This window comes from Cyprinus carpio, chromosome B19, assembly GCF_018340385.1.
Source record: "Cyprinus carpio isolate SPL01 chromosome B19, ASM1834038v1, whole genome shotgun sequence".
Taxonomy (NCBI): domain Eukaryota; kingdom Metazoa; phylum Chordata; class Actinopteri; order Cypriniformes; family Cyprinidae; genus Cyprinus; species Cyprinus carpio.
The window spans coordinates 23,285,540-23,296,777 of record NC_056615.1 but is presented as its reverse complement, the minus strand read 5'-3'; the positions used below and the strand labels follow the sequence as shown (position 1 = coordinate 23,296,777).

The 11,238-nt window shown below is 38.7% G+C and overlaps 1 protein-coding gene across 2 annotated transcripts in view; it reads right to left on the bottom strand.

The window, feature by feature from the left end:
• LOC109045657 (collagen alpha-1(XXII) chain-like) overlaps positions 1-10,910 on the bottom strand; it is a 52,354-nt gene extending 41,444 nt beyond the window's left edge. The window contains exons 1-3 of one of the 2 annotated variants that reach the window (XM_042745126.1): positions 10,543-10,910; positions 6,797-6,936; positions 5,955-6,521 (exon numbers count right to left, since the gene is read on the bottom strand). In XM_042745126.1, coding sequence (XP_042601060.1) covers positions 5,955-6,521; positions 6,797-6,872 — 643 coding nt within the window. In that variant the 5' untranslated portion in view covers positions 6,873-6,936; positions 10,543-10,910. The remainder of the gene's footprint in view (positions 1-5,954; positions 6,522-6,796; positions 6,937-10,542) is intronic. The other variant, XM_042745127.1, reaches the window with a different exon arrangement.
• Positions 10,911-11,238: the final 328 nt, after the last annotated feature.

Sequence of the window (11,238 nt, the reverse complement as noted above, 5' to 3'; positions counted from 1 at the left end):
GATGACAGGAGGAAACGCAACACCAGCAGACTTGCTTTACTATGGCATCTGTGATGAGAATGTGCTATTTGTAGAGAAGAACTTGCTAGTGCTAAGGAAGGATGTTAATTTTAGCCTAGATACTAGATGAGTGCTTTTTGCTTTTGTTTAGTCTTTGTCTAGTAGGCCTACAGAAAATTATGTACAGGTGATCTGATTGGCAAACTTTGTGTGCCAGATCTGAATCACCCACAAGAACCATGTTAGTTTTAGAGGAACATAGTTTACTTTTAAATTAGTAATATTAGTAAAAGTGCATTTATGGTACTTTTAGGAATTTGACAGATGTGGATAATATAGAATGACCAAATGTTCCATTTTCCCAGGTCATGTCCTGGCCAGGATTTCTATATTGCCTAAAATATCCAGGTTTTGGCTTTGGTTTCCTGTTTTCATACTTAATGAAGGTAATGATCGTTTGACCAATAACATGCAGACATTGTACATAATCATCCAATCGTGGTGCGTGAGGAGGTGGGATCTACAGAGAATGGTCAAAGCGATGCAAATGCGTGTACATATTAGTGTTTGACTTGAAGCAGCACTGAGCATACCGATCGGTGTATGACATCAAAGTACAGAACTTGGTCATACAACAATTGGTCTGCGCAGTGCAAACAAAGCCAAAACGTGGATATTTTAGGCAATATAGAAATCCTGGCCAGGACGTGTCCTGGGAAAATGGCTGGTTTGGTAAGCCTAGGATAATATTAACAGTTGCTGCATACTTCGAAAACATGGAAACAAATCTACTTTTGCCTTTTCTTATAAATAAACAATACATACATACATGTCTGAAAGGACATGAAGGCAAGTAACAATAAAATATTTTTTTTTATTTTTGACTGAACTATTCTGGACAGGCACAATGACACCAAGTGGTCAAACTTTGGTTTTAGGTTTTGAGGTGTAAAATTATAAAGTGCTTAACTAACATTGGCTTCACCTATTAACTCAGCCCAACCTGAAAATAGAGCAAGTGAGTGGGAATTAGTCTAAGATTAGAAACTGCTTATGAATATTTTGGAACATTCAAATTTAAAGTAAATGATGTGTAAATGACGTTACAGCAATTAGGCCTACTCCAAGTTTCCCATTTCGTCCTGAAAAGGCTAAATGACTTTTCACTAGTAGAATAATGCACAAAAATCATACTATTTAACCTAAATGTTCCACTGATTAAATGATTTAAATGTTGTTGTTGTTTTTGTTTTTTAAATCCTTCTCTTACTCTCTCACACATGCACACACTCTTGGCATGAAGCAGGCAGACGCCCAAACCAGAGCGGCTGATCGCATCCCTGACAATCATGTACGATCAGACCCTGTAATTTTCTTTAATCGCTCCTATAAAAAGTGCTTTGTAGCTTTTAAGAGGCCTCAACTTCACTACGTATTCCACTTTACAGAGGCTGGGTCACTTGAAACAATTACAACTCTGTCCGATACAGTGTCCTCCGCGTGACTCTCCCAAACCCCCACACCCCAGAGCGAGTCCCAGCCCGATCCAAGCATCACCCTGACCGCCAAAATATAAAGAGCTCAGCCGCCCACCCAGGGATAAATAAAGGTTGGAGAAAAGAGTACCTGGCTGTCTATATTTGTGTTGTATCCGTTATGTGAGCCAAGTTATGTTACCAGTGCAGCGGATATCCACATATCGTTGGCAGATTTACAATACCAAAAGTTTGGACAGCACAATCTCTTATACTCAAGGTTGTGTTTATTGAATCAAAAATACAATGAAACAACTGTATTTATTTATTTATTTATTTACCTTGAAATATGATACACAAATTCTAATAAAGCTAATGGCTTCTGTTTCATATCCCTTACGAAAAAGAAGTTTATTCAAGTGTGCTATTAGTATACTTATTTTAAACTAAAAATAGGAAAGTATACTTTTAGTTTACTTTTTATGTACTTCTCAGAAATGGGCTTTATGTACTTCTAAGATATATACTTATAATGACAATTAAGTATACTTGACTTATACTTACAAAAAGTAAAAAAATTCTTGAACTTTACTTAAGTATATTTAATAAAATAAACTTGAAGTATACTACTTTTTGGTAAGGGATGCTGAGAAATTTAAGGTTTGTCTTTCTGTATTACTTCAAACAGGTGATGTTGTTCCCTCAACTTTTCTAAAGCACAAAAAGTAGGTTGCTAACTAACTACTACTAGTCATGCCAGAAAACTAAACTAGTTGGTAGGCTATTAGAGTTAGCTGTAGAAGCAAAGTTAATGGTGTAGCCTACATTCAGACTGTGGAACTCGCGATTCATGAATGAATCATTTAGAATGGCTGTATCAATGGATTCACTGAAGTGATTTGACTCAAATGATTCACAACTGAACTGTGCATTTAACCTCATAATTTCTTTTGGGGGATTGACCCCACAATTAGCATGCTGCTAAATGACAAGTAACTAACAAATTGTGGTCATACATAACGAGTTGTTTTTGTTCTTTTGCCTGGTGAAATGACAAAGCAATCTAAAGCCAGGAGTGTGTCATTGTTTAAATTAGTGATTTCTAACTGAGCTCTATTGAGGGCAACTTCCTTTAGCTGTGGCATAAAAGCTGTAATTTAGAGAGTGGCCATGAAACTAAAATGATGGACTGAGCAGAACATAGCCTTCAGATTGCTGCATTTCCACATTGTTTTTTCCAAAGACTTTTGCATTTATTTTCTTGTTTGTCCCTTGCTTTGTTTCTTAAAGCACATCAAATCGTGATTGGATAACATAAAAATCATAGAGATGCCAAGGATAATCAGTTGGTAAAATGACTTTAACTGAATATAAATCATGATGCACCTGTAAAGTGTTTCCAGATGTTGTTAGTTAACGATGTAATGAATGCAAAAGCTTTCATATTAAGACTTTATTCAGATTATAAAAGATTATTTTAAAAGATCCGTCTTTATTCATGCTTAAAAGGGCCCAACTGGTAATGGCTGATCAAGGAAATCAACAATTAATCACCTTGACATTTCAGGCTGGAGAATGATGCAGCATTTGAGAAAGTGCTGTGTCATATAGAGGACTTTGTAAAACTATTACCAACTGTATATATGCACTAACTTAAAGTACTCAAATAATCAGGAAGAAACCAAAACACCCTAGCAACCACATAGCAACACATTTTAAACCATTCAGAATGCCAGTATCAGCAACTAAAACACCTCACATCCAAGTTTTCTTGGATGCATTAGGCATACAGAAACAATCCTATTTCATTATTGCATCCAAAACAAAATATTAATCTTCATGGATAGCATATCTGAATCCTCAAGGCAAGTGTGCGAGCTATCCTCAGAGACACAAGAAGGGGAAGGGCTTAATCAAATGTTTTCTCTCCTGTTTGAAATACCCATTAAGTTAATCAAAACCAGATTTAGGAAACCGGAACAACAGATGCTAAAGCAAACATGAGGAAATTAGCACACCCAACACTATTACTGTGCACTTCTGTTCTGTTTAGCAGTGTCCCACCACTGATTACAGATCTGGCATGCTGTGGCCATGGGTGGACCACCGACCTGAACCAAAGCCCAGATATACTAAGTGATGAAACTACCCAGTTAAACACACTTTTCATTCATTTCAAGCATGATAAAAATGGCCCAGTGAAAGAACTATAATAACTTTAAAGCTAATTTTTGCATAATAGCATTATTTTTTTTTATGATATTTTGTCATTACTGTAACATACTGGTCAAAAACTATTTTTTTTTTATTAAAATTTTGTACAAAAACAGAGAATAATTAAATGGATAAAAATGTATGCCATTATGCAATATATATATATATATATATATATATATATATATATATATATATATATATATATATATATATATATATATATATATATATATATATATAGCCAGTAATAATAATAATAATTATACAATTTGAGAAAAAATGTATCTTCAATTGATCTTTTCACATAAAAATATCCAAAGATTAAAAAGTAAAAACAGTACTGTGGAGCCCTGTTCCACTTGAAACATTAGGACTGTAATTTTCATGGCAAAAATAACTTGGACCTTGGAGATGCCATGTTTTCTAGCCACCAGTGTTCTTAGACGCCAACGCTAGTGCCAGATGATCTTGGTTATCACAGAACTGGACTTGATATGCAGTTTCAGCCTTTCTAAATGCTTGAAGGATAATCCCCGATGGGACAACAAAGTCTATAGCTGGCAGTGAGATCATCAAGTTGATCAGCACACTGAGTCATGTATGTGATTAGAGCTATTCAGAAGAGGACTTTTGGTTGGAATCAGGGCAGAGTCAAGGTTTGGGTTTACAATGAATCAGTTTATCTCTTTCTCTTTTTATCTCTCCATCTCCTGCCAAGTCAAAGTGGTTCCCTCTCTTCCCACAAGGTTGTCTGACTTAAATAAGGCATTGGAAAAGGCTTGTGTTACAACCACTTCAAATACCAATGATTGTTTAAAGAGTGTGCTTTCAACAAAATGTGTCATCTTTTAATACTAATTTTACTACACAAGCGTTCTGGATAGCTTTAGTACTACTACGGACTCAGATTTCCACTTCAAACTAAAGAGCTCCAGGTGTCGTCGTTCTCCCGTTGTCACTAATTTTAGTGAGGAATGTCAAGTCTGGTGTGCTAAGCATCCATCAGCACTAAAAACATACTATGCATACACATAATTTGCATTTGGACGGTCAATACAGGCCACATACCTCAACGGTTTGGGTTTATGTATTTTTGAATCTATATTCATAGTTTTAATGCAAGCTTGTTGTTTGTAATGGCCTCCAAAGACTATCCCACATGCACTTTTAGGTAATCTTTGCCTGCGGAGCAGATGTGATCTGGAAAAGCACTTGAGCTCTCTTGTACTTACTACACCTCTTTACTCAGAGCTCACAGAGTCAAGAAACCACAAAAATGTGCAGTCCAAAGAGCTTCCAGTTCCTGTCCAACAAGTCTTGTATGGCACAGAACAGACCTTCTTGTGAATGGAAATGTGTGCCAACAAAAGCAGGTTAAATGACTGATGTTTTTAGTTAACTGTCAAGTCAATTACATGTTAAGTCAACTCCCACCTATATCTGACTGTGTAAAAAAAGTCCTCTCTAAAGTTTCTTTATTGGCATCTACAGTTCAGTTGAGAATGGGGGTGACCAGTCCTGCTCCTGGAGGCCAATTTTAGCTCCAACACACTTGCCTGGAAGTTTCTAGCAAGTCTGAAGACCTTGATTAGCTGGTTCAGTTGTGTTTAATTAGGGTTGGAGTTAACTCTGCAGGCCAGTGGCCCTCCAGGAACAGGTTTGGACACCCCTGATCAAGAACCTTTCTACTGCACAAAAGGTTCTTCGTAGTGGAAGAAGGTTCTTTAGATTATCAAAATGTTCTTCACATGAATAAATGGTTCTTTTAAAAACTGTTCACTGAAAGGTTCTTTGAGGAACCCAAAATAGTTCTTCCAAAGCAGGATGGGCAACTTTGGCCCACTTTCCTGAAGAGCTTAACTCTAGCCATAATAAAATACACCTGAACTAGGTAATCAAAGTCTTCAGATTTACAAGAAAGGCAGGTGAGTTTGATCAGGGTTGGAGCTAAAATGGATCTTGAGGGCCAGAATTTCCCAGGCTTGTTCTATGCCAGGGGTCTCCAATTCTGGTTCTTGAAGGCCAATGCCTTGCAGAGTTTAGTTTCAACCAGCTCCAACACACTTGCCTGGAAGTTTCTAGTACCTTAATTAGCTGGCTCAGGTGTGTTCTATTAAGGCTGGACCTAAACGCTGCAGGTCAGTAGCTCTTCAGGAACAGGTTTGGACAACTGTTTAATGGCTTTGCTGTGAAACCCCCTTTTTGGAATCTTTATTTATTTATTTATTTATTAAATGTACATGGTGCAAAATCAATACTCACTCTCGCAGAGTCTCCTCCTCAGCCTGCCCCTGATCTTGTCAATGGCATCAAAGTCCGTCACATGGAACACATGAGCACTTTTGGGCTCTGCTGCAATCTCCTCGAGCTCTTCTCTCAGTGCTTCCCCAATCCCTACAGCGAACAACCTGATTCCAGCAGCCGCTGCAGCAGTTGATGGCTCCAAAACAAAATCTTGACTCCTGCCATCCGTTAGTAAGATTGCCACTTTTTGAATGCCCTTACTGGCAGGCCTCGCCCCTGCCCTTTCTGTGAAGATGTTGTTGGTGGTAAAGCTAATGGCATCTCCAGTTTTGGTGTTCCCACCCAAGTAGCGGATGTTCCCAGCAGCACGCTTGACCTCCTCGAGGGTTTTGTACCTGCCCAGGTTGAATTCAGTGGTAGGACGGTCGCTGTAGCGAACCACGGCCACACGTGTCTTCTCTGCACCTACATCAAAAGATTCCACCAGGTTTGCCACCCACTGCCGGATCTTCTCAAAGTTTTCCTTGCCAACACTGGAAGAGGTGTCCAAAATGAATACCAGATCATAGTGGACGTTCTTGCAACCTGGGACAAAGGACATGACATTTTACAGGCTGTGTGTATACAGTTTAACCACAGATTTGTGAGGTTTGTATTTCTGCCATGGTCCGGTTGGATAATACATGGGCTGAATTTTGCAAAGAACTTGAAGCTACTAGTATGTCAGGTTCAAAACCTCAGTCTGCACACATTACAACAGACTCACTGAAAGTCAAAATTAGAACCACCAAGCTAAAGTTAAACAGAGATGTGGTCAGGGGTCATGAAAACTGTATATTTAGGCTAGTATTTGACCCCACCTGCCCTTTGTCCTTCAACAGTCAGAGCCAGTATGGTTAGGACCAAAGAGATCCTGAGCCCAATTCGAAACTTCATCTCCTTCTCCGCTGTTGTTTGCTGATATTCCTGCTAAGCTGCGATGATCATCAACTTGCTGCTCCTGTGGAGACATGAGAACAAATGTGAGGTGATCAGTCATTTGGACTCTGATCTGAGTTATATTGAATGATTGCAAACAGAAGTGGAGTGTATGATTCATGTTAGCTCTGCACTAACTGATGTACTGCTGGTGCAGCCCACATTAATCCTGATTTGTACTTTCCAAGCTGCCGTTTCAGTTTAAGCTGATAACAAGATGAGCCATGCTCATAAAACAATATAATTGAATGCAGTGCTGTTTACCATTTTAAGCTATATACTACACACCACTCTCCACAATACTTTAAATGATATAAAATCACTTTTTAGAAAAATATAATACAATCTTAAATAATAAATTTAGGATTTTTTAACATAAAATCTCTATTCATTTTAATGATTATAATTCTATATAATTATACCATATACTTTTAATCTTATTTTTAAGTATGAAGTGTGACCTATATATGTTTCCATGAGATTCATCCTTCATCCATATGTCTGATGGACACATCCGGAAATGTAGTTGCTCCAAACTACCAGGTATACTGTCCATGGTGAAGAAATAGTGCTTGTTTTCTGATAGACATATACATTAGCAAAAGTTCTAGCATGCACGTGACATGTATTTAGGAAAAATGCATAATATTATAAATAACTCATAATGAAATATAATAGGTCTCCATCAGCAAACCGGACTAAACAAGGAGGGGTAACAGAAAGAAAAATCCGAGATAGTTTTACATCCAACCGTAATTCATTCCCCCATTCACTTAACTATACATTCCACCACTGGTGACTAACCACACTCCCCTGGCTAAGCTGAACTGATGTCTCGGTGTAAATAGAGTGTTCTTCTGATTTAGTGGTGTAGCACAGCCCAGGGAGCACACTATCATCAGAGACTGAGGGAGCAGTGTTGGGAAGCATTGAATTATGGTTTGCAGAGCCTTGATGATGTGGCATCTCATCCTCACAGACAGTTTCATCTAAGCTGTCTAACTTTCAGGTGTATAAAATTACCATTCTTTTTGCAAATCCTTCATCAGGCACAATAGAGCGAACTGGGACTCTGATGCCTTGTAGAAATGACATTGATTCAGTTAGTGAGTTAAAAGTCCTCCTTATATCTTTCCAGTACTAGTTGATGCATTTAGAAATGAAAAACTGCCCATTTTTGGATCTGTCAGGCCAATAGGAAACAGTCCAGTTCCTCGTCAACTGCCGGCCTGACACCTCCTCTCACACAATTCAGTGTCTTTTCTTGGTTCCTTTCCATAACTCAGTCCCCTCCCTCCATTTTTCATGAAGGTTTGCATTATCATCATATGACCCAGAAAGCCGTGCTTGCTCATTGCTTTTGGTCTTAAAAGCCCACAGTATCTCTCAGCACGATGAGCTCTTTGAACCCTCTGACCAGAGCAGGTCTTCTTATGTTCCTTTGATGCTGTGAAAGTATCTCACAATTATTTAACTACTGTCCCAAAGTATAACCAGAGCATTTATATATTTGCAGTAAACAACATTTATGTTTTGTGGAAAGAAACAGCCACTTGTAACCTCCTTTCATTTAGATGTGGTATACCAGCTGGTATGTTGGCTGGTTTCTCTATGGACATCAAATTTCAGAGTTGCAAAGGCTTCTGTTTTCTTACAGTCAATTCAGAAGTCTAAAGTATTAAAGGGCACATTGTTCTACCAGCCCTCTGGTCAAGCTAATAGCCTAAATTACCTGCTGCTTTCAAAAACTAATGGACCCGCACTTGGTTAAAAAGAGATTAAAATAACAAAATTATTTCCATAACTAAAATGAAAGGTTTTGTACCAGTGAACGCCCATTTCTGTTTTTAGCCCTTCTGCTCAATGCTACAAATGCTGGTTAAAACGCATTAAAAAAAAAAAAAAAACCTTTCTATGGTCATGTCCAGAAAGAACCTGGGATTTAAGGCCTGGGTAAACTTGTTTTACCGCGTTCCACTCCATCTCACGCTCATTTGTGTCTGCACAGCTTTCAAAGTATACTCAACCGCGAATGAGCACAGATAGAGTTCGCCATATGCACAGTACAGTTGCTTTTTTAATACTCTTCTAGAAGCAATTATATTCTAACCTAGTCTATGAAGACACAAAAATTAGGCTGTATGTGTAAAGTGGGCACGGACATCCACAGACCCTCCTGATGATGAAAATTATGTCACATGGATGGCCAAAGTATACCATGGGTTTAAGTTAAGACCTTTAGACACAAAGGTCATGGTCACAGCCCTACAGTCTAAAAATAAAGCCTCTTAATTGGCATCTATGGCTCCATGATGAAACTTTAACATCCATGGAACCTTTCCATTCCACATTTATTGTGGAAAAAGGTTATTTGGGTTCAAATGTTCTTCAATCTTCAGTCTTTAACTAATCTGTAATCATTTGGTTGCCAGCCCTTTGACCTACCATCTTTTGTTTACCTGCCTGACAACCTACAATTGTTTACTTACCAGTCCTACAACCTTTGGATTACCACTCCCATGGCATATAACCTTTCCATTACCAGCACCAAAACATATTTTTTACCTTCCCTGCAGCCTACAATCATTTGGTTACCAGGCCTATTACCTGATTTCTTCTCATTGTCCATCTTACAACATTTTAGTTTCTAGGAATACAGTATATTATACTGTATTTGGTTTACCTGCTCTATTACTGGTTTCCAGATTTATGACCTGCATTTTTTTCATCAGCCAATTTACAACCTTTTAGTTACTAGATGAAAGTGAAAGTGAAAGTCGTGACATTTGTCAAGTATGGTAACCCATATTTAAAATTGGTGCTCTGCATTTAACCCATCCAAGTGCACACACACAGCAGTGAGAAGTGAACACACTGTGGACACACACCCGGAGCAGTGGGCAGCTATATATCCAGCACCCGGGGAGCAACTGGGGGTTCAGTGCCTTGCTCAAGGGCACTTCAGCCATGGGTATTGAGGGTGGAAGAGAGCGCTGTTCATTCACTCCCTCCCACCTACAACTCCTGCCAGCACCGAGACTTGAACCTGCGACCTTCTGGTTACAAGTCCAAATCTCTAACCATTAGGCCACAGCTGCCCCAGATGTACAGTATAACATACTAGATGTACAGTATAACATACTATTTTTCTGGTTTACCAACTCTATAACCTACAATATTTTGGTCACCAGCTGACCTGCATTCTCTTAATCAGCAAACTTACAACTTTTAGTTACTAGACATACAGTATTTTTATTTTTATTTTTTTTTTATTTTTTTTTATCATTTGCAGGTACATTTCTAGTTTTGAGTCTCTGAAACCTCAGTGCATCTCCCTCCACTAACACTCCAGCCAAACTCCAAATCTCTGTTAACGACCAGCATGGGAGCAACCTGCAGATGAATAAACCAGAAAGCTTCACCCTTCCCCTTCTGAAATGTAAAAACCAGCCTTTCGTTCTTCTAAAGTTCTCCAAAAAAGTGGAAGAACAAAGAAAGCTCTAGTTGAAGACCAGACTGAGCTATCAAGACATGATTGCTAAATATTCTAAAATAAAAGATCAACAATCAAACACTATAACAGAGGCATGTGTACTGATGGGATATGAATGATAAACCTCACTCTTACCTGTGATGTCAATTCGTGGGAACAAGAAGATCTTCTTCAACCTCCTCCTGAAACACACCTCACAGACACCTGAAGTATCAAAGCAGCATCCTCCTTGAAATAAAGCTCCAGGTAAGGTCACACACAGGTGTGATGACACACACACATGCAGTAATCCTGCAGTGAGGAGCAGAGTGTTTTGGAGTCTGCTCTCCTCTGCTGGGAGGTGGGAGGGACGAGGAACTGCTCCTGTAAGTGTTGGGTTTCAGTGGGGATGAGATGGCTGCCCTGCCCTGCTCATGCACATAAAATAGGGCTCTGACAGACTGCGCCAATTATAGAGCAACTTTCCGGGATATTTTCGTCACTTTCTTTCTCTTCTTCTTTCTTTCTCTCTCACTGCCATTCCTTCAATCTCTCCCTCTTGTCCCCATGGCTTGAGTCTTTCCAGGCCAGGCTGAGCTGACCATAAGTCAATCAGCTAATGGGGCTGATAGGTGACTGCTAGCTACAACATTTGTGTCTATAGTGTGTGTTCACTATATGAAGTGGGGTCAAATAACTGAATAAACAATTTTATGTTTTGAAAAGTAAAAAAAAAATACAAAATAAGAGTGTGTGCAGAGTGAGTGTGCATGCTCCAGTGTTGTGAAACATTCAGAATTAAAGAATTGGCCTTAATTGTTTCAGAAGAATTTCATACTGGTTTGGAACAAC